At 49.9% G+C, this 24132-nt stretch overlaps 1 protein-coding gene across 3 annotated transcripts in view; it reads right to left on the reverse strand.

The window, feature by feature from the left end:
- septin12 (septin 12) overlaps positions 1-24132 on the reverse strand; it is a 50066-nt gene that overhangs the window by 20153 nt on the left and 5781 nt on the right. The window contains exon 2 of one of the 3 annotated variants that reach the window (XM_023821814.2): positions 22101-23321. In XM_023821814.2, coding sequence (XP_023677582.2) covers positions 22101-23321 — 1221 coding nt within the window. Of the gene's footprint in view, positions 1-1311; positions 1692-2948; positions 3066-22100; positions 23322-24132 lie in introns of those variants that run through there. The other 2 variants (XM_023821816.2, XM_023821815.2) reach the window with 2 other exon arrangements.

Consider the following 24132-nt stretch of genomic DNA (forward strand, 5'->3'; position numbering starts at 1 on the left):
CGAGGGTAACATCGCATTGATTAAGGATATATGTTGTTCTATGTGTGAACCTTCCATCAACACATAGTCCAGCGTGACATTTTCACCTTGTCTATATGGCTGGATATTACTTCAGTGACATGTTTTTTTCCCACTCATCAGTATCAAAACTCCGAAATTCAGATTCAAGGTCCCAGCTCATCCTCCTCCTCCGCCCGTCCGTGCACAGCCGCCTGCTGTCTCTGACCTGACCGTTTGAGGTGGAGGTCTTGAATGTCCCCCACGTTCTGCCAGCATCAACCAACATCTAATCTAGTCTGTGAGACTTTGGAGCCAGTTTAAGTAACGCAGTGCTTGAAAACAGCCTCCAGAGTCCGTCCTCTGTGAAGTGAGGTTTGAGTTGTGGTGCGTTCCATTTGAACTCGGAAGTCGGAATTTCTGAATTCCAATTTGGAAATTTCAACTGGAACGCCCCCGGAAATCTGAGTTCTGACCTGGAAAGTTCGAAGAATCTCTACAACCCCAGCCTCAGAATTCAAGATGGCAGCGCCCTTCATCCACAGAAGTGAAAGCTGTAGTTATTTACTGTTTACCAGCTGTTATGTATTATTTGTGTGTCATTAAATAAGTCATACACACAGTACTGCCCAACCTCTGTCTCTGGACATGTTGCTATGGTGTTTGTGTGTGTGTGCAGAGTACCATGTAATGCGCTGTTATCTACTGGTATTGCTAACAATGGCTAACAGTTAACCTGGTTAGAACTGGGGTATTGCTAAATGGCTTTCTGACTTGTTGTACTAGAACACTGTTAACTCGGCTGTGATACCAATCCCAGCCTTCGAGATAAAAGAAAAGGTTACCTAACACTCTGCCCCCACACCATGATGACGTTCGGCTGTGTTTACTAGGCTGCCTGTGACCATGCGTATAGTCACCCCCATTTCATTGATCCCCCTCATTTCTACAGACCTGTTCATCCCACATGACTGACTTGAGATCTCGGAAGGCCTCGCGGTGTAACCAAGCTGATAGACTACACGCTAATGAAATACCAGGACCCAAACTGACCGGATCTGTCCGAGATGACCGTTAGCGCTTATCCGTGTTTGGACTGAAGCGGCACCGGTCCCTCGCAAATTTGAGTAGAGAAGCTCAGAGGGAACAAAACCTTTCTCCGGAGCCTCCTGAAGTCCACATACCACCACCATCCCCCCCCCCCTCCCCTGCCTCATGACAGCTGCTGTGATGGTCTGCTCCATTGTTAAAGCCTTTCAGTAAGACTTCATTCAAACCCCACAAGCCTAAACGGGGGGAGAAACAGATTCCTACCTTCTCTCATTGAGAGCGCTCAGTGTGCCCTGTGCGGGTAATCCAATCAGCGCGCTGCGGCGGCTAGGAGAGGGGGGCCTCTGGGCCCAGGGGGGGTCCGTCCTGCTTGCTTTTACTGCCGATTCAGCCCTTGCTAATGGCCTCTTCTGCCAAAGCAACTGGGAGAAGTGGAGGTGATGTTTCTCAGAGATGGTCTCTGCGTCCCTCCCTCTCTCTCTCCCTCTCTCTCTCGTCTGTCTCTCTCCTCCTCTCTGCGTGTCTCAGAGAGCACTGCCCTGCACTGCTAATGCTTCAGGCTCCTGCCGTTCCCAGTCATTCACATGCAGATCAGCGAGAAGCTTCCACTAATCCAACAGGATGCTCTCCGCTCTCTCTCTCTCTCTCTCTCACTCCCTCCCTCGCACTCCCAACCTCCCCCCCCCCCCTCCTCATGGCCCCCACAAACTAATTTACACACCAGTGGAGCCATGGGCCGTCTGGGAGGAGGGACCCACCCCCCCCGAGACTGAGGAACAAACCAAACAAATAATTGGCCCATAAAACAAAGCGGTGGAGAACGCGTGGGTCCTTGTGCGAGGACAGAGACACACAGGACCCTATAAAACCTACCGCATGTCCCGTGACAAATGCTAAAAGGCAGCCCCTCGCCTGCACACTCCACTCATGAACGCTACACCCCCAGGAAAATCCCTGCTAAATTGGTACAATCCCAAAAGCCCCTCTAAGCTTTGAAGACAGGTACCATCGTCCATTCTTTCAGCCTCTCTGAATTTGGCATGGGGGACCGTTTTGGCACTGAATCCGCAGTTCCTCGCGGGCACTTTCAGACCCCATGTCATTAGCAGGCTTGCACTTTGTTGATATACACATGTGGCTGGCTGTAAATCCAACGACGGGACTTAGGGTGACACGCTCTTCCTGAGAGCACCCGCTTCCTTGGCGACGGTGCCTCGTCTGCCCCAGGGAATCTTTTATTCGAACACCGTCCATGCGAGGCCTTGCACTGAAGCTACGTTGTGCAGCTACGTTGCTCGCTGGCTCCCGCATGGGAGGGTTTCTGCAAACTTGCAAACTCACGGTGCCCCTGCACCAACATACCCCCCCCCCTGCCCTTCCCCTCCCTGGCGGGTGTTTTTCCAGAACATAAATCTAACCGGGTCCACCTGTCACGGCCCACTGTACCGTACCCCTCGTCCAGAGTGAGTCAGGGACGGCATTGTTAGGCTGGTGTCCTACTGAGCTGGGACAGAGATGTCTAATTGTCCCCTGAACACAATGGCCGCCTTTCTTACAGGTCTGCGACACTCCCCCCCCCCGCCCCCAACTGTCAGCAGGATGCCGTGTGGATTCAGCTCTCCGAGTGAACCACCATCAGTGGAGATCAGGCAAAGAAGGACATAAATCACACAAAGGCACATAATCAGGCAAAGAAACGGACACCTACTGGTGCTTGCCCCCGTCGACTGGGCAAAGAGACGCAATCAGGCAATGAGAGGGACATCTATGGGCGCTTATCCCGAGTGACTGGACAAAGACACGATCAAGCAAAGAAAAGCATGCCTACGGGCGCTTACCCCCCCAGCGATCGTGCAAAGGGATGCAGTCGGGCAGTGAGGAGGACGCCTAGGGACGCTTACCTTAGCGCAGCTGCGGAGGAGGATCGTGGCCAGGATGGCGCTGGCGCACGTGTTTGCTCAATCGAGCAGCATCTGCCCAGGATGTCGGTTAACAGGCTGAGCCTGTGGCCCGGGCTGCCTCACGTAGACCGCAGCCGGAGGGTGATGCGTTTCCTGTTTGGCAGGCCGCTTTCCTCCCTCTTACAACTGACAGCGAGTGCGAAAAAGGAAACTTTCTGGTATCACAATATAATAATAATACATACAGGGTGCACCCTGCTCTGATTATAATTAAGGCCGTCTGTCTGCAGAGATAGTGACCTGCACTGATACTTTTACCACACGCCCATCTGGGGAGCTCAGCTCTCTTCTGGACGTCAGTTTACTAGTCGGTGCAAGGGAAAACTAACCAGTGCTAGCCGGGGGATATCGTCATGCAGGGCACACAGACTGACTCCCTCCTCATTTCCAAAATGAAAGACCCGCTCCTGACGGCCCATGTTCCCATGAACAGGAGCACCGCTCCTCCTGCAGGAGTTACGACCGGTTAGCGCTCCAGTGTTCTGAGGCTGTGTGGGACCTCGTCGGGGGGGCGGGGGGAGGGGGACCGCCTTTGATTAATGTTGCCACTGTGAAAAGAATCTTTAGTGAACCAGAACCACACAAACAAGCCCGTTTGAGCCACTGTCGATGGGCCTCCTGAAACTTAACGAACGACGTAAAGAAGGTTTTGAGAAACCAGGCCCCGGGGGGCCAGGCTAAGCGCAGGCACAGCCTCACCGAGATGCTAATGCTAACGGTGGTAATGCTAGGCAGACAGGGAGTGCTCCGCAGTACGTTCACAAATGCCACCGCTACAGCTGCCTTGGTCTCCAGCAACAGCTTCAGTTGTGAAACAGGAAAAAGGAAATAATGATCAGAAACGCAAAATCAGCAATGGTGATACGCAAACGCTAAAGCTTTTAGTCAGGCATAAAATAATGACTCCTTTGCCCTTTCTGTGTGACAAAGGTAACCCTGGAAAGCAGAAGAATTTTATTATTCATTAGCCTTAAATAAAAAACCAATCCTTCACTGTACAGGCGGTCTTCGGAAGAAAGTCATTTTGTTTTGCTCTGTAGAGACCCCTGCTGGTGGTGGGAGGTCACACAAGAAATCAAACAAGAATTTTCACTCCAAGTTTTACCTCTACATCCTGCACATTGCAGGCGGTGCTGCTGTGACCTTTCGCACAACCTGTGGCAGCTGCCTGCTCAATTACATCCAAGTTCACCTTCTCGTAAATATTTTTTGCAGGCTTTCGAACTGCAACTGTAGATTCCGGTATTTACTTTCAGCTGTGGACTTGACAGGCCAACTTTGAATCCACTCCTGAGTGTTTGGTTAAGTGTGGCCACTTCCTGGCTGCCTAACATTGCACTGTGGATAGTGGCTGCCTCTGTTGCCCAGTGAAAATGGCTCTTCCTGCTTCACTGAGACCACGCTGAGTCTGCAACAGGAGATGATCTATTGGTTTGTCTTTAAAGCCCACGTTATATGGACATTTGGACACCAGCTTCTTCAGTTAGGTCAGGTTCAGTGAGGATTTCCTATGACGGGCAAGTATGAGTCCTTTGGTATAGGGCCCAACAAACTATTCTGGGTGTATGGGTCAGTTGCCCCCCCCCCCCCCCTGCAATATCAGGTTACCCAAGAGATGACAGGAAGCTGTGACCAGCAAGATCAGACACACCACCCATAAATTGAACCCCCCTCCCCAGCAGTGAAGTGGTTAGGGCAATTGTGTGTGGGGGGGGGGGGGCAACCAGAGCATCCTGGATTGTGCTTGCCCTCTTGCCAGTCAATGTTTAAGACCAAGACTGTATCTGGAAGACATGGAGCGTCATGTCAGGAAGACTCCCCTGGCAACAGGTGTGACTGAGAGTAACACTCAGAGAGTAACGCTCGGAGAGTAACGCTCGGAGAGTAACGTCACGTTTAAAGTTCCTCCTAAGTAACAAAATAAGCTCTCTGACCCCCGGCAGGGGAGCAGTGGGTTAGTTCATAAAGGCAGCATTCCTCTCGGCCCTATAACACCAAACTGCTGAGTAATGTCAAGGTCAGATCTTTGAAACGATTCATAAAAGCAGGAAATTGATAACCGAGATCAGTCACTTCCCAGCAGTCAGGCCTCAGCAGCTGGTAGCTGGTATTTGTCATGCATGATATATCGGTTAAGATTTATTGGTATCAGTTAACATTTCTTAAAAATCAAGACATTGTTGAAGGTTCTGTGTGTGAACATTGGTCGATATTGCCGGCTGATATTTAAACTTCATTAATATTTAAAAGTTAGTAGCAGCGGAGCTAAAGACATGACTACTAAAATGATGGAGACGTTTGCATTGGACAGTCGTCCATTTTCCTAATGGAGGATGAGGGATTATGTCGACTCATTTACCACTTAGACCCTGCTACAGTCGCCCAAGTACATAAAGAAATAACACCACTGATCAGTTTTGCTACAGGTTTGTGGAGCTAGAAGGTTGGTTATCATACTATTAGACAAAAATATATTAGTTATTAGTATCAGTCAAAAGTTCCCCATTGGTGCACTACTATGGTGTTTGGTGAGGGAAAAAAAAAAACGGTGACCTGTGACACACAGACTTTCCCAGTCTTGGGAGTCACAGGAGGAAGTGAGGCATACAGCTGAAGCTCACAGGTGACCTTTGACCCCCAGTGCTCTTCACACAGCCAGGGCCGCCTCAGACCGGGCCCCATTCGATACGCTGCCGGGCAGCCCCCAGGGGGCTTGGAGTTGGGGGCAACCAGATGTGCCTGTGGAAGTTCAGAACCCTTAGGGGAGCTGCTGCTGGCCCTGTGAGTTGGGCTCCGGGTCTGGATCTTTCCGGAAACGTCCACCGAGGAGGTAAAACGTGAAGCCATGAGGGGAATCGCGGACGGGAGCAGTTTTTTTTTGCCATGAATAGTTTGGGTTAGAAGATCAACCAGCTTTTATGTATTATTAAACATCATTAAATTTGTTTAAATTGTGGCCCCAGCCTTTTGATGGCCCTCAGGCGCTGTATGAGCACATGCACCCTCCAGCAGTGTCGTATGGGAGAGGAAAGGGGTGATATGGAAGGGGGGGGGGGACTATCGCAGTGGAAAATGCCCCAGTTCTCTTGAGAATCGACCTGCAGGCTACAGCAGTATTTCAGCAACCTGTCAAGTTTAACAGCCCGTTTCTGCTAAAAGAAAATGAAAAAGAAAAGCAGAGAAGACCACGCGGCAGGCGGTGGCTTGTAAACACCATTCGGACGACTCCAAAAAAGGGCCAGTGTATCTTTCTCACAACAAAGAGTTGCTTGTGAGGGCAACATTCCGGACTTCCGCTAAAACATCCCCACCCGCAGAGAACTGCTCCCACGCGGAAAACCCTGGGTTTTACACTCGCTGCTTGTTTTCCCATCCATGCAGAATTAGGCCTAAACGTGCAACAAGTCACGTGATTTACCGAAAGCTAAACCTGACTTTACACAGATGAGTGAACTTATGCGAACGGCCTTCTCCTCGAACCCGTACTACTGACCCTAAAGTGATGATGAAGAAAAAAAACACGAAAACATTTTAGTCGGTGTCTGAAGATGTGATTTGTTAACTCTCAAGATAAAAAGCAGACTGTTGGGATCCAGAAGATGTTATATCATAACCCAAAGTGGGGAGTTTATTTGATTAACAGCCCGTGACATGATATGAACTCTGGGATAGACCCCAGCTCGTGTTTCAGGTAAGGAAAGAGGGATATGAAGAGAGCGGGAGACAGATGGAGAGAGAGGAGTAGAGGGAGAGGAAGGATGGATGGGGGGCGGGACGGCGATTCCTCCCCCGCTGCTCTCGGTAATCCTATGCATGACCTCACCCACGCTCTCTGTTTGCTGTCAGATACTCCGATCCCAAATCCGCACACACCCTCCCCACAGGAGAATCTTCTGTGCAAGGCAGCGCTAGAATCTTCCATAACATTTTTCCCACCCTGAAACGGCAGAATTAGCCCCGGTTGTGGTGCTGTTTTCTGTATTTCTGTCTGAGGTTGCTTCCCGCTCGCCCGGGGAACGCGGTAACCCACGGCTGGCTCTGAAAAGAGGCCCAAACGCTGCTCTATCGAAGGCCCCCTAACGCTCACCTGCATGGCGCCGCATCCTGCTCTCGGTCCTGATTACATCTCCATACCGTTTGGCTGCAGACGTTCAGCCCACTGCGTTTCATGTTGCCGCCAGACGTCCGCACAGATGTGCGCGGGCAAAGGTCATACCGATCTCTGCGGAACTGTGCCAGTCAGTCAGGCCACCTTGAATGCAGGTGATGGTGGGCACGCTGCGGCCCTTCTGCGTGCCCCGGAATCGCCCAATAAGACACAATAAGACAAGATGCAGTGCTGCAGAGGCGGCCAATGTCAAAGGGCACAGAGCCTCTGTCTGTCATAAAGAGGATATGATTTTCTCCCTCCCTCTCTGCCCACTGCTCCCCTGCCAGTAACAGGAGCATGATTAACTAAAAGCATCAACATGTCCTCTGTAAATATTTGACAGCGTCTGCTTATGTGAATTTAAAGAATATTTCGTGTATCTAAAGTAATGTGGTTCTATCCATTTGTTTCTTCCATAGATGGTAAATAGCTCAGAATATGTCGCACATCTCAAGAGTTGTGCTGTAGCCCATCCACAGCCGCACCACGTTTACTCGCTGCTGCCCCCTGTTGGACACTTTCAGTCTGCCTTCCAATCTCAATCGCAAGAATGTTCAGCTTCCATTAGGGCAATGGGGGCTTGGGGGACGTTTCTCTTCCAACTTGGCAGATGGTTGTATCAGAGAAAATGTTATTTTCTTTAGAGCGTCCCGTGACTCCAGAGCTGTACTGGATAAGATGGATTATCTGGACCACATAACCAGACAGATCCAACCTGCCCAACATGACCGGCCTAAACCCCAGCCCTGTGATTAATATGCGTGATGGTTTTGCCATGTTCCACGCTAAAGGAGATCGATGTCTCCGAGCCGGATCTCTCCGTGTTAAGTGACTGAGCACCGTGAGTATGCATCTCCTCCCCCTTTGATTCTGACACCTTTATGGGTCTGTATGGCTTGTTGTTCAGTGAGGGGCACATCTGGTCCCCGACCCGGGCTTCCTGCGGTCCGGACTGGCAAGCGGGGAGGCCATGGGGTATGTGCTGAACCAGGGTCCCGATCTATGTGTGCATGGTATGTTCTGTGAATGCACTGCTGCGTTTGGGTTTCAGTAAGTCTGTACAGGCAGGTCTCGACTGATGGAATCCATAAACCCTTATATAAGTCAAATTTTACATACGTTGGATTCCCCGCCCCCCCCACATACCTTAAAGAAAAAACCCAAAACCCAAAAGTAGTAAATAGTAATAATACATTCTGAGGAACACATTAAATGCATGAAAAGATAACGTGTAAATTTACTTACAGGCTTCCGTAAACTTCACGTATCATGGACAATTTTTTGCATGAGTTGGTCTTACATACAGTCACAAGGTTCCTGTATACGTGTGGTGTTTGTGTGATAGTTGCTCCCCGAAGAAACAGACAGACGTAACAAAGGGCAACTGCAGCTTTTAGAAAAGCTGCTGTCATATGCCTCTGTTTGTTCGTGTCCTCGATTAGTTTTTCTGTTGGTTTTCGAACCAAAACGTTCCTTCAAACAAACAAACATGAGCGTGTTTGTTTGATGCCTAAGATGATGTAAATGTTTATAATGTTTCTAAATAGAGTAGTTTCTTAGGATTGGGACTGTTCATGTATTTATGTGAATATGTGCTACCATGTGTATTTGCGCGCTATTTTGTTGTTTGTGATAAACGAGGCTAATCATCAAGATAATTTTCAGTTTGGTGTGTTGTCGGGAATTAGCTTTAGTTAACTAGCCGTATCCTGCATTCCATTATCTCTCTCCGAGTCAGAAGTCCGATAGAAACGTCATGAAAAACATCACTTTCTGTCAGAAACACGCCTCTTTTTCGATGTAGATGTCAGAGAGAATTTTGCTGTACGAGATTTCCCTGTGTCGTCATTTCAACATGGCAGCATAATCCGGGTGAACAGTAATTCTATTTTATACATTTTTAAAAATGTTTATTTTGTGAAATGTATTAATAGTTATAAATGCAATTGCATGTGGTCAGTGTAGAAAATAGTGTCCTAGCATGCAATATCAGATTGTTAGTGTCTTTTGTTTGTTTATAGTTTGTTTGCATCTCGAAAAAAGAATATAGCTGTGGATCTACTAAAATACTATAAAGCTTTTAATTTGGTTTGACTAGTTCATGTTTCTTGTTTGTGTGTCTCTCGGAAAAAAAGAATCTTGCTCCAAATGTGCTAAAATATAAAGCAACAACACACAACAGCAGCGTGTTTGTGGAGGCAGCCATGTTTGTTCTGAGATGCGTAGCTCCAATGGGAGACTGGTCGGACGTGACGTCACGCACTTCGGAATTTACGACTTTGGAGATAATCGAACGTACCATAAATTCTATATGACCTACCCGCCATGCAGGTGTGGGTGTTTGTTTGATGGATTTTTCGGCCAATTAGTTGCAAGATTTTTGCTTTTTTATGAAATAGGGGTGGGGCCTCTGCCAATCTTTGAACCAATAAGGCATCAGCTTTGAAAAAAAAGGATCTGAATGGAGCTAGATGGTAGAGTATTTTCTCGGTGACATTCTAAAGGCAGTTCTACACTTCTTCCATGGAGGGTCAGGGCAAAGTGTTCCAGACAGGTTTTGATTGCAGAATGTGTTTCCTTCTGGAACATCATTTAAACTGTCAATATAAACTAGGGGTAAATCCTTTGGTTTGGTATCTTTTGAGAGCAGACTGGATTAAGTTCAACGGGACAAAAATGTAACAGTGCCCCTCACTGTGAATGACCACACACGTGTGCTGTTCCCCAGCATGACCAGTCACGACCAGTTACAGGCCATTTCCAGTGCATGATGTAATTATGGACACCAGCAGACGTGGAGAAAATCTGTCCTTTGATAAAACAATCGCAGGATCCAGCGGCTGCATGCTTTCCTCCACACACATACCTGGGGGTGGGGGGTGGGGGGGTTTAACATATTTCTGGCTCCCAGCCAGCATGGGGGAGGGATGAGGCAATACCTTACCCGTGAAATCCCAGAGAAAATAATGTCCCAACACCTACCACATGATTCCTATCTTATCAGCTCCACATCTACTCTGCAGGGGCACCTTCATTTATCTCTCTACGAGGGGGACACAAGCCCATCCTGAACCACACTTCCATGAACTGAGGACCATAAGTATCTAGCCAGAGTTCCTCCATCTTGGTGCCTGTGGTGTGGCCCTGACCATGCGGCCCTAACTTACGGTCTTTCTGGGACGGTCAAGCTCACCCCTCAGCGTCACATGCTGCAGGTACCCCAAGGTCTGCAAGGATGCCTCCACTAGCCTGAAGTTCATCACGGATTCAGAGCAGAACGTCTGACCCTCAGAGGTGAGCGAAGTTCAGCCAGCACCCGCTAGATGGCTGGTAGGGTATAACCCTTACATTTAAACATCCTTTTTAATGCCTCCACCCCACCCACCCACCGACCATTTGCTCTATCAAAGTGGGATGTGGTGAACTTCAAGGGGAATGTTAAAAGGCCAGATCCTGTCCGCCATATGGCCACCCACCCCCCCCCCCCCCCAATCCACTGACTGACTGTGGCCCCCTCCCCCTGTTTATGCACCCCCCGTGTCTTTTGTTATGGCTTTCTGAGGAGACACATACACAGCGCGGCCGTTTCCGTCCCTCTGAAGAGTGAGATAAATTACAAATACGAAAGCTTAACGAACCCAGCCTCTGTTTAATCCTGTCCTTCCTGAATCCAAACTACACGATGATGAGTTGAGTGTTTTTTTTTCCCCAAAAAAAATTTATGGGGGTAAGACTGTACCGGGTGTGTTGATCCAAAGTGAGCTGTTTGGCTTCAGCTGGAGACTTAGAGTGGATCATTTGAGTCATATTGTTAAGCACCTTATCCAAAGGATAAAGATGAAGGCCTTTGGATATGGGCTTACATTTGATTGGGCACACAACTGAGGGCATATTTGAGGCCTGCTTCTGATTGGTCACACACCTGAGGGCAGATTTGAGGCCTGCATCTGGTCACACACCTGAGGGCAGATTTGAGGCCTGCATCTGGTCACACACCTGAGGGCAGATTTGAGGCCTGCATCTGGTCACACACCTGAGGGCAGATTTGAGGCCTGCATCTGGTCATACACCTTAGGGCACATTTGAGGCCTGCATCTGGTCACACACCTCAGGGCACATATGAGGCCTGCATCTGGTCACACACCTCAGGGCACATTTGAGGATTAAAGCCTCAGCAAAACCCTTTTGGTTCTGGGTTAGCATGCTGAGGGAGACTCTTAGGAGTCTATCTCTGAGTGAAAAATGTGACTGTCGCGCCTTCCAATTCGCACATCAGATGGGTGATTTATACAGAAGGCCTTTTGTCTCCCCCCCAAGCCCAACATAAAACTGTGCCCTGAGGGACACGGCTATATGCGGGGGTCAAGGGTTCCGCTGTCCAGTGAGACTTCATGTTTGACAGCTGCGGGTATTTGGAAGCTGGCTGCGCCCCCAGCCTTTCATCACCCCCATTGTGCACAAGGGACTCCCCCAGGGACTCCCACACAGAGTCCGTGCTGACAAGCACAAACCCTACGCTTTTTCCACATTAGTAGAGTTGGGCCCTGAAGGAAAGCTGAGCCCCCTCCAGGAGGATCTAGAAGAATCTTTAAAAGCAGTGATGCTCGCTGGTAAGCAGGCCGATGGAACACATGGCATCTCTTTCCCTGGACTGTAATTCAAACCCAGGAACAGCCCCATGTTTTTAAAGAAAAAGCTGTATGTGTCCACTAAACAGAAAGTGCAGAGCTTGCAGGACGGGGTCATTGTCAGTCAAACACTGGCTTTCATAGCACTACTGATTAAGCGTGAGTCAAGATTAAATGTCATCCTAGACGAGTCCTGTCTGTGCGGACAGTTTGCTGGTGGAACTCGCCAGCGGTCCACCCCGTTAATTCAGGGGTGGCTTTTCTCCCAAGGTGCCTATTTCAGAATTAAACCTCAGGTGTTGGCCGACATTGTGGCTGACAGTTAGGAAGGCCCATGGGCTCGTGATGGCATGGAGACCCATGCTGTCTGAGGGGGACGGATGCAGGCGCGCTAGCGCCAGACACGAACCACCAACGCTGGATCGCCGGGTAAGTCATCCGCAGCGCTTACAGTACGCAGATGGCCCGACTTTTGGACTTCGATTTGACGCAGAGGTTGGAAAATTTGTGTGCTTTGGAAAAACAGCTTTAGGGAAAAGAGCCCCTCCCATCTGCCCCCCCCCCCAAGCAAGCGGATACAGACCATTTCTGACTTGCCTCTGAGATCAAAGCCAACTGGCCACCGTCAGAGGTGCTGTCAAAACAATGGGAAACCGTGACCCATGGGCCCCCCCCTGTGGAGAAACCCCCCCCCCCAGCTGACAAGCCACTGTGCATGGAACGAAGCTGACCACCCGTCAACAGCCAGAGAGCCCTGGGGGTGCCACTGCAATTCAGGACTCTGGAATTAAGGTACAGATTGGGCTAACCCACGAAATCGACTACGGGGGAGTGCTCATGGCCCCTTGCTGCCATGGCCATGCATCGGGTACCACCTCCATGAGCCCAACTGGGAGGACAGTGAGCTTCCTCCCCAGACCCAGCACATTCAGCAGGCCACTGTTTATCAAAACGTCAGCAATACGTCCCTCGCAGTGAGATGGGCCGGGTTCGAAGCAGTTAATGACACACCAGGGGGGTTTCCTGTTTAAGGCTCTGAAGGGAAGCTGCTGTTGAACCCCACCGCCCCACCCATAGAGACAATCTAGAAATATCCAGCTGTCTAAATAGGTTTTTAAAAAGTAAGTGTTTCGTAAGCTGTGTGATCACTGTGTCGGATAAATTGCTGGATAGCAGATAATGATTGTGACTCCACAGAGACGGGGATGTGGGTCTCTCCAGGCTAACACGCTAGCCAGCCCTCTCTCCAGGCTAACACGCTAGCCAGTCCTCTCTCCAGGCTAACACGCTAACCAGCCCTCTCTCCAGGCTAACACGCTAGCCAGCCCTCTCTCCAGGCTAACACGCTAGCCAGCCCTCTCTCCAGGCTAACACGCTAGCCAGCCCTCTCTCCAGGCTAACACGCTAGCCAGCCCTCTCTCTAGGCTATCATGCTAGCTTGCTCTCCCTCCTGGCTATCACGCCAACCAGCTCTCACTCCATGCTAACATGCCACCCTGCTATTCCTCCAGGTTAACATAGTAGCTAGTTCTCCCTCCATGCTAATATGCCAGCCAGCTCTTGCTCCATGATAACACACTAGCCAGTTCTCCTTCCATGCTAACACATTAGCAGGGGACACGCGTGGAATCGTGTGGGCTGAGGTGCTCAGTAGTGCAAACTGCAAATCAGTGTCTTTGAAAATTCACATGTATATGTTCACTGTACACAGTGATTGGTTGTCTGGTTCAAAGGGAGCCAATCATGTGAGCAGTGGGACTAAACTGAACCAAGTCCATGACTTCCATGACATTCCAATCATCCCTCCCAGTGAGTTTTGGATCCCAGTCTGTCCCATTAACAGTCTGCCATGCTGTATGCAAACCAGTGAATGCGGCAGACACAGCCCTGCACTGCTGAGACACTGCAAATGCTGGCTATTTTTCAGAGGCACCCCAATAAAATACATGAGCCATGGGAAATAGCATCGATGTTCCCTGAAGCCGCCAGGAACTTTACACATGGAGATTTTAAACAGCTGCTCATAAATTTTCGCAGATTTTGCAGGATCTTAAATCACAGCCTGAAGTCAACACCCCCCCCCCCCCCCCACCACATCTACCCCCCATAACCGTCTTTAAAGTGATGCTAGCAGGGCTTAATCATCCCATACTGCCATGTTTATGCACAGGCCATCTATCGTCAGGTGTGACTTTCTCTGGATTATTACAGTCTGCATTGATTAAAATCGACTTGAATGTTCATCCATAATCGATGAGCGATTATTCAGCCTGGGGCAGGAACCTGGAGATCCAGAACACAAATCCAGACCAGATCAGCAGGGACACATTTCACGTGGGATTGAGGGCCCCTGTGAGCTGGGTGGGGCCCCACACCACCACCCCCCCAACAGTACTGTATGTTACATATATGATCATCTCTGAGTCACGCTTGTGTGCATGAGTTACACTGGCATGGCACAGCTGCACTGACAGGCCACGCCTATCCCACATTGCCACTGTGAGGCGCTCTGGGTCCCAGGCGTTTGATATTTACCACTCTGGCTCTTAAAGTTATTATTTTGAAGTTATTGGAGCGAGGGCTGGAAGCCGACAGCTGGCCTCAGTTAAAGACGGAGTTCCGCGTTTTATATCTTGTCTAATTATAAAAATTCCATCTCCACAACTGAAGCATGGGCCATATTCGCATGTGAGAATGTGGTCGAGGGTCCAGCGCTGCAGGGGTTGGAGCTGCTCTCTGATTGGTTCATCCATCGACTAGTTTGGCTCCTTGAGAGGAGACAGGCTTACAGCTGTCATGTGACTATCGTAAATACTGCCAGGTGGCGTTCCTGTAGATGGGGCTTCTTTCCTCTGGGTGAGAGGTTCAGCTTTGACCGAGCGCTTGGGGGGGGGGGGTCTTCCTGCCATAACCATTTATGAGCTCTAAGCCCTGAACTCCTCCTGAACACAACGAGCACCTCGTATAAAAATGGCAGACTCTTAACGCCATTGCAAACTGCCCTTTGCGATCTTCCAGGCAGAGAACAGACACGTTTCATCGCAGCTTGCCTTTCCATTCAGGTAAATATGAAAGAAAAAAAACCTGTCAACAGGACGGCGGACGGGAAGCGCCCGACTTGTTCAAATTTGTCTAAATGCTTTTGGACTCGGGCAAGCATACATACACACACACTCGCACATGCTCAAAGACTTCTCTTCAATGCGTCGCATGATTCCTGACTCCCTCCCAATAAAACTGAATGAAAGAATTTACAAAAAAATTGACTGACAAAGAAACGGGCTTTTTTTGCCCCTGGGGTGTGTGCTTAGGAGAGTAGAGACATGGCGCACATGCAAGGCACGCAAGAAAAGAGATGGAGAGAAAATCGCAAACACACGGGAAAGTATTTTCCCTAAATCAAACACCATACAACCGAGTCACTATGATGGCTGTCACTGGGGGGGGCAGTCATTCAGGGTGCATTACAAAATACAAAAAGGGGCCTGACCACAGATTTCACCCCTGTGCCTGAAAATTCCTACCTGACATCCCCCCCCCCGCCCTCCCGATTGTGAAACACAGAAGTCAGTCCAACTCCCCTGTACCCTCCCCCCCACCCCCCAATCTCCACTGTGCTTTGCAAGGGAGGGTGATCTGCAGTGCCAGTGGCTGGGACTGAAAGGAGCTTTCATGTGCGTTACGTGAGTCCCGGACTCAGTGAATCAGGGTGGTTCGCTCCGGGGTCTTGTCAGCGTGACAGTCTTCACCCTCCGCTGCCGTTTAACGTGGCAGAATCCAGAGGGGCTGTCAGCAGTGGGCCCATATCTCCATGAAGACCCGATTCAAAGGCGGCCCCACTCAAGATAAACACTCTGCCTCCCCCCACCCCTGCACTAAATCACTCCTTTCCTCACACTCCGTCACTCTCATCCGCACAGACATGCCTGCTGTTGTGCTCGCTGTCGTTAATCACCCTTTATTGGCCCGTAATGGCCCTGACAGGGCACACGAAGCACTTACCACTGCCGTGTCCTGAAGAGGGGGCGGTCTTCAGAAAAAGGAACCTTAACAAGATATGCTGGGTGGGGGGTCATTAAGGTTCTGCTGGCCTCGTCATTAAGTAGGGGGGGTGGGGGCAGCCCATCCTCTGAAGACCGAACCCACTGCGGGTCCCGCTTAGTTAAACCGAGTGAGTTATTTTTAATCTCAGAGCACGGTACCCAACGGCGATCGAGTCAAGATGTGTATGGCAGATGTGAGGACACGTCTTTATAGGAACACCCCCAGGCCGCCGACACTCCGCATCCCGCCCCCCATGTTCCGGAAACATCATCCGGATGGGTTCCGTGGCCACAATCTCCGACGGTGGCCCGGGTATTGGGAGCAGATGTCTGTGTTCAGAGAGCCCAGCTGCCGTCGCAGCCAGAGCCCAGTGGTGCCACAGCTGGTATGCATGGACCAACTAGTAAATGACACTATCCAGCTAACCAAATCTCAACCAGAAAAAAACACAGCTGGAACTACTGTACAATAACGCAATATCCAACACTAATTAATATGCTGCAATACTATTAGCTGATTAACATTATGAATATAAAGTACAGACTCTTGGCCTACACTATACTAAGATCTTTGGAACAGTTTCTTCATGAAGCAAACCCAAAAGCTTTTGGAAATCTAATATACCTCAACAAGGAATAGAAAAGGCGGTTTTTGTCTGGTTGCATATAACGATTTCTTGAAGTATCACTGAAGGAAATGGACTGAAACATCTTCACCTGTGTGAAAAGCCTATGATAGAATGACCAGGAATGGGGGGGGGGGAGGTCAGAGGTCAAGGGAGAGGTCGGGTTGCCACCTTCGGGCTCAGCTGAGATGAGAAGGACCCTCTGCTGCATCGCCTAGAGCTACATCACCACACGCCCTGAAGCACAAAAATATCTCTGAGACCACACTCTGCTCTGGGCTGTAAGTCACAAAACCCAGAGATGACGCTGGGATCAATCTTCCGTGTTGAAGGACGCTGGCCAACCATAAATCTATTCGCAACTACAGGCATTTCACGCGAAGCCTACCTCGCAACAAAACACTGCAGATCAGGCTCCGAGAAACACCCAAAGCGCACATTACGGTCCGGGAACAATGACAGTTTGCAAGCCAAACCACACAGCGCACCGGCACACAATGTAATGCTCCTGTTGTAAATGGGGGCCTAGAGATTAGACCTTCTGGCTGTGTGTTGGAACATGTGCAAGTACTGTAAATAACATTTAGCGCTTAAATGTGAGGTTTAAATGTGGAATTTCATTCGCTGTAATTGCCATGTAATCATGCGGGAGTAATGCTTCAAACACTAGAAGTTCTTCGAGGAAAGCAGCAGCTGAACTTATGCACAGATCCAAAAAATGTCGTTGAGCGCTTTACCTGTCAAGACAGATCATTATTGTTATTGCTGTCGCTTTTGTTATTGTTTTTATTGCCCCATTTGTGAAAGAAATATGCTTCAATTCCTATCAGTAATGAAATATTCATTCCCATTCTGCCAGTCGACACACTGAAGAGTTCCTGACGAGTCCAGAGGAACATAAATCACATTTTCAAACAGATTCGTGCACAAATCCCAGGACAGAAAAAACATCAACAGACAACAACATGAACGGGTGAAGAAATTAATATTTAACGGGAAGCGGAGCTGGTGGGGGGGTGGGAGGAGCTTAAAACATCTGCTGGTGAAGAATTTATTCTCTAAATCACTGTAATTAAATCCAAAATAAAGTGTGCTGTACAAGGAGAGAGGAACCCCCCGTATGTTCAGGACAGGCTCAAACATGAAGGGGGCGGGGGTGAGTGCGGGGGAGGGACAAGCGGAAAGGTAGAGCGAGGGGGAGAGGGGCAGGGGAAAAGGGGGATGAAACGGAGGTGGAAGGAGGTATAGGCACAAAGAGGTGGGGGCAATACAAAGAGGGGGGGGGGAGCGGGCTAGCCCCACTGAAACGGCAGCTAAGCCTCCTTCAAAGCCAGAACGTTGTTACAGCTTAGACAGGAATCGCGAGTAAATCTCAGCCTGCGAGGAGCGGGCAGACAGGCAAAGCTTCAGTCACTATACCCCCAGCGTGTGAGATCCGAGTCTCGCTCGTCCCAAACCTCTAACTGGGGGGGGGGGGGGCTGAGCTCTGAAATGTAGGACGACCCCGGAGAGTGGTCAAGCCTGCACCAGGCTGCACATCTGCAAAAAAGCTTGCCGCTTTAGAGTAAACTGCTCTCTGGTGTTTCCCGACGCCCTAACGGCGTGGCCCCGGTGGCGGTTCAGAACAGAGGAGCGAAAAAAGTGGGGGAGATGAGAGGGACCCTGTCCTGGGGGGCCGCCACTCACTCTGCCTGTTTTAATTCCCCTAGCAGACCTGAGCTCTATACAGGCTTTAGCTGGTCAGTGTCTCTCAGCAAGCGTGTTTACAGCAGCCTCCCATGTGATATATCTCAGTGATCTTTATCGGTCACATTTCTTATATCTTTTCACTTCGCTTCAGTCCACTTGCCAAGGGGATAGAATATTTAACGTGGTTTTTCCAGATCGCAGGAGCCCTGTGTTCATTTTCATTTCATTTCAGCTCATCTTATTCCTGTTGGGGTCATGCCCTTAAGTACGGTGTCAGCTTTGGCTGGGCCCCCCTAAGGTCCAACAGCTCTCACTACTGTGCCTGATGGGAATTATAACATTGTAACTGGCTGCCATTTTGTTTTGGGGGAAGGTGACGTTAGTTACAGGGAAGAGAGCTTTAAGGCGGAGAACGCGGACGGGAGAGCCGTCGTGTGTTCATACGCGGACGGCATTCTGGTGAATTCCGCAGAAAGTGGACGGCGTGCGGAAGCGGCTCCTTTTAATCGTGCCTCAGGAAACATCGCCGCTCTGAGAGAAAGATTAAAAGGAAGAAAGAAGCTTCAGATGTTTCCACCTTTAATGTGTTTTTCTTCAGCTTCAAAGATGTTTTTTGTGTCCTTGTTTCTCTTAAAGTGGCAGCAGCCCTTCTGTGAATTTCTAATCTATTAATTTTATTATTTATTTTATCAGTCACAAATCCGAGCTACAGCCATTACTGAACAACACAGCTTTCTAATCAGTCTTCTTGTTTCCTTCATGTGCGTTTTGTTAATTTCCTCCCTATCTCTGTCAAACGTCTTGATTTTGTACATCATAAACGGTTTGGGAGACGACTGGAGTCCTGTTAGCTTAAAAAAAACCCTGAAATGTGGCCACAAATGAAACACGTATGCAAGTATTAATGAGTCATGGCCTAGATTATTTTTTTGAACGCCGATAAGACGTGAGATGTTTCTGAGATGAATGTAGTTTCAAGAGTAACAGTAAATCTGCAGAAATTTCTTGGCCCTTATCTGTCTAACCTTTTTGTTAATAAACATTTACATCCTCTGTCATACTATTGTGAAAAAGACCCAATTTAGGTTAAGTGTTGTGACGCTTGGTTTAAGGAGGTGTGCTCATCAGTGTGTGAGGGGGCTGCAAGCTGAGCTTTGGTATTCTGCTATTGCCCCCCCCAGTTTAATCACATTCAGGTTTTATCTTCTTTTAAAAGGGGCACTTGGTGCCTGCTGCATTAAGTCATTGTTCTGTAAGGTCGACTGTCTTCTGGGTAATCAGATGGCTGATTGAGTTTCCATGAAGATAAAAACAAAAACAATCTCTGTGGGCCATTGAGCTCCACGGCCCTGTTGGGAGGCGGAGCATCAGATAAGGGACACCCCCCCCCCCCCCCGAAAAATCACTGTACATCTCCTCTCGCTGCCAGCCAAATTAAAACACGGGGGAACGGGATGCTCAGACACCCAGAGAGGAAGGGATCACGGCCCAGTTGGAGCACGGGCTCTACAGCTGAGTCCAGACCCTTGATCCTGCTATAGGATGGACGACAATGGTCACATTGGCAGTGCAGCAGTGATTTACATTTAAGTTCATTTATGTAAAGTGAGATACTACTGAGACAGCAGGATCAGCCAGTCCCTGGAGTAGATGGAGTTAAGGGCCTTGCTCAAGGACCCTGGGATTTGAACCAGCAACCGTCCAATCACAGACACATCATCTTAACCCACTGGGCCACGCAGCGCCCCCTAGATGATAAATAGACAAATGCAGCTGCGTCTCTCGCTGCCGAGGGCCGTGCTGTAAATCAGCACTTGGATTCCACGTAGAGTGTGAAGTGGCATTTCGTTTAATCCTCCCCCAAGAAGGAGACGAGAGTGTTCTGAAGCGACTGCCGTGATTCGTCTCCCCGGTTTCATACCCGCCTCACAGGAATCCCCCTTCGGTCCTCACGCCCAAAGCCCAACGCAGGGGTGTAAGTTCACCTCTCTCGCAGGCCAGATGTTTCCTCTCCTCCAGCTCCTGAAATGTTTGTCTTAAAACGACCGGCGGAGCTTTCCAAGCCTTCATTTCATTTTTCAGGGAAAACCGTTCTGACATATGAACGCTCATGTCTTCGTACGTCGTGCGCCAGCGTTTGATCTAAAAACGGGAAACCCGGAGCTAAAAACGGGGCCTCGGCCCTCAGCTCCCACCCAGGGAGCCCGTTTCCGCCGTTATCTCAGGAAACACCGCGGCGTTCTGACCTATGCGCCCCCGCCGGGCATGACCGCCGGGCTGACCCAACCTTTGGGCCACACAGGCGTCAGTAACGATGCTTCTCACGAGCAGCCAGACCGGCTGAGGCAAACAGCCGCACGAGCGCCTTTAAGTGGGTGGAGGGACCCAGTGCCCCCTAACAGCCTCGTCTCTGTCCTCCAAACACAGAACTGAGCACTTATTTTTGTCCAAACAAGGTGAAGTTTCCCGGCTGTGAAGGCCGCTGCCATTTCCTTCCTGCCCCCAGTAACAAACAGCCAGGGGCCCACCCTCAGCGCCGGGACCCGGGTCAGCCATCAGCATCCAGATGGGCAACCCTTTCGACCGGTTCAACCTCTCGCCACAAGACCGCGTGATTGTACCATAGAGTGCCGCAGAGAGTCTGTTTCAATGAACATATCAAATTAAGGACCCCTGCAGTGATAACAGCTTTCTCAGGCCGGCAAAAGAATCAACTTCCTTTCATTGCATGACCCCCAAAGATAAACAAAAGAAATGGGGGAAAAAAATGCTGGGAGGGCTGTTTCTGGGAAGCCATGTAGCCCCTTCACTGAGTTTTTATCTGGTAAAGAAAACAAAGCCTCCAAAAACAGTGAATTACATGCAGGCATCGGACTGGCCGACAAAGGGTCCTGACAACATTGACTGTGGCCGACTGGCCGTAACTATTTAAATTCAGCAGCTATCTAACGAGCACAGGACTGGAAACACAATCATCACACGAAAATATACATTCCAGCAGGATACAAACCCGCTTCTTTTGGAAAATAATGGCACGTTCCATTATTTCCTTTCCATGTGAAAACATATTATAAAAATATGTTTGGGAGGTGAGCCTAGGGGTTAGCCCCGGGTCCTTGTTGTACATTACTCTGGCAGTGGCTCCACTCACACGCCAGTCTGTTTATGCCTTCAGCGGAAGATGTCTCAACTATAATGTGCAACAAATCTCAGGTTTCTTGCCACCGCTTGTACATGAACCGCCATATAAACCGCGAGACCATCACCGTCGATCCTGCGTAGCCTGCAGCTGGCGTGCCAGGGGGTAAACACAAGGCCGCAGTAGCATTTACATCTCGCTGATCTGATACGGGCCGTAAATCATTTGGCACTTGCAGGTTTCACCTCTGCGGATGAGACTCTTGAACGTCCTGAGGGTGAACTGAATTGTGGGGGATAACCGGACAGGCCCAGCTGCACAGGAAGCCAACCGCGATCAGCCAGTGTTGCCAACGGTAAACAATTATGCCGCGGCCAAGTTGGGTTCACCACACACAAGCAATATCTCCCTGCCACCGCCATGACTATTTCCACCGAGCTGTTCACTGATATGACAGGAAGTTCCTCCATCATTGTTTTTACTGGCTTTGAAGATACAACCTGGAAAGGTGACAGTGATCCATCTAGCCAGGACACCACAGCTGGAAGCCTCATTGATCAAGGAGTTAGCAAACTGCTAATTACCTAGCTAGTTCATTTGTCACCTTCCATTTGTCACAGATGTGGTTCCGTACTGAGTAAACACCAGGCATACAGATTATCCCAGTGCTACAGATTTATTTAATGTATATTTAATGACCGTAATCAGTTAATTTATCTTTAATGAGTTTTTTTTATGGTTAATTGATATTTAACGGCTTTAATTGGTTTAAAGGCTCATCCATACTGGAGAGTTGGATGGAGAGTATGGATCTTACCGTCTTGTTGGAACTGCTGGAGATGTACAGCCGTTTCTTGCTCCTGCACCCCGTTGCTGCGGTTGCTCTCTCTGGGTCTGAGTCCCACGGCGCTGGCCGGTGTAAAGGAGGCGATCCTCTGAAGGATGGAGCCCACGGTCTCCCCGGCATCCTGCAGCACATCCGGGCCAGGACCTGGGGTCAGAGCCGCTGGGTCGGGGGAGAGCTGGACCACTTGGGGCTGCGATACCAGCTTGAGCTGCGGGGTTTGGGCTGGGGAGAGGGGTACGGGGGACTCGCTGATGCTGGGGACGGGCAGGGACCCCGGAGATGGGGGGACAGCATCCAGGGTGTGGGTGGGAATGATGGGTGTGTTTGAGGGGCTGATCAGATTCCCATTGTGCTTAGGGGCCGGTTTTGGTGCCGGGGTAGCCTCAAGGAGTGGAACCTGGGGTTTGGCCACCAAGCTATCAAGGTCCAGAGGGAACTTGCTGAGCCGGGCCGGTTCTTTGGGTTTGGGGGGCTGGGGGCTGGACGAAAATGATGGAACCCTTCCAAGAGGGTTGGAACCCCAAGTGGGAGCCATGCCAGCATACCTCACTCCCAGGGGGCCCGCATTTCTTCTCCCACTGCTGTCAGAGATCTGGAGGTCCAGGGAAGGCATAGAGCCATGGTTGACACCTACGGGTTCTGTGGCCAGGAGGGTGGGTGCTTCCACCTCAGAGTGGAAAACGTTGCCATGCGAGGAAAACTTCTTCAGGGCGGGGTTGGCCAGATGCTGGGGCTTATACTCGCTTACCCCTATGGGGCTCTGGGGAGGGCTGGCCAATGAGCTGACCTTGGAGGTGCCTTGGTAGTCCAGGCTAGAGGAGGAGCTGTGGAGGCTGTCATTGTCACTTCCCGGGCCGGAGGACAAAAAGCCATTTGGGTTGAATCTGCTCTGGAATGATGAGACACGGGTGATTCCAGAACCTGTGTTGCCATTGGCCCTGACCACTCCAATGGTCCCGCGATTAAACGACAGGCTGGTCACCATTTTGCTCTTCATGACTGGACTCTGGGCGGGGCTTGAACCGACGCTGATCCGTGATTGGTAGGAGGGCGGCCCATGATTAGCCGGCCCTCGGCCATCATTGGCTTTGCTGAGGACCGGACTTGGACTGAAAGGTGAGCTGAGGTTCGAGGAAGGAGAGTAAGCAGGGATCTCGTCCACATCCTCAATGTCAAAGGATCTCTTCAGCGCTGTGAAGACAAACGGAGGATTTCGTTAACAGTTCATGCTCCTCTCTCCCCCAGCACCCCATGCCACCTGTAGAAAACAAAACTACCCTAAGAAGAACTTTCATTAAGTGCAAATCATCAAAGTATTAACCCAATTTAAGGAAATTATTTAGCCTCTGACGTGATGCATTCCTGGGTATAAATTTGATGCACTGTCGTTACCGTGTAATGATTAAATAATAAAAATGTGATGTCACTGTAGCGCTGCTCCTGGCTAAATGGATCAGAGTCATATTGCTCCACCGGACTTTTCACAGCAGCGGCTGTAACCAGTAACTCTGCCCCCCCCCCTCCCCCTCCTCCCTTGGTGGAGGCCGTTTGATCTCTCTCACTGCATACACTGGCCCCATGGCCTCCAAAGGGCTGTGACCGCACCCCCCAGTAGGAGCGGCGGTGGGGGATGAAGGAGTCACCTGTGAAGACCTTCCCCCCCCATCCGGCTCTGAGAAGCCCCTGGCTCTAAGTTTGGGGCCTATCGCCATGAAGATCTCCTGATGGTCCAGCATCATCACGGCGTTTCACATTATGTGCAATGGGAAAATCTCAGTTCATACTGCGTTAATTCCCAGTTCTACACTGAAGATATACAGATATACAGAGCATCAGTACAATGCCAGATGTCAGATCCATAAATCTGCAGTGGAGGGGTGTGTATGTCCCAGTGGTTGACCTTGTTCCCATTTTAACAAAAATGTCCCCCATTCTGTAGTGCAGTGTTTCCCATCCCTGTCCTCGGGGCCCACAGACGGTTCATGTTTTTGCTCCCTCCCAG

The sequence above is a fragment of the Paramormyrops kingsleyae genome, chromosome 22, assembly GCF_048594095.1.
Source record: "Paramormyrops kingsleyae isolate MSU_618 chromosome 22, PKINGS_0.4, whole genome shotgun sequence".
Classification (NCBI taxonomy): Eukaryota; Metazoa; Chordata; class Actinopteri; order Osteoglossiformes; family Mormyridae; genus Paramormyrops; species Paramormyrops kingsleyae.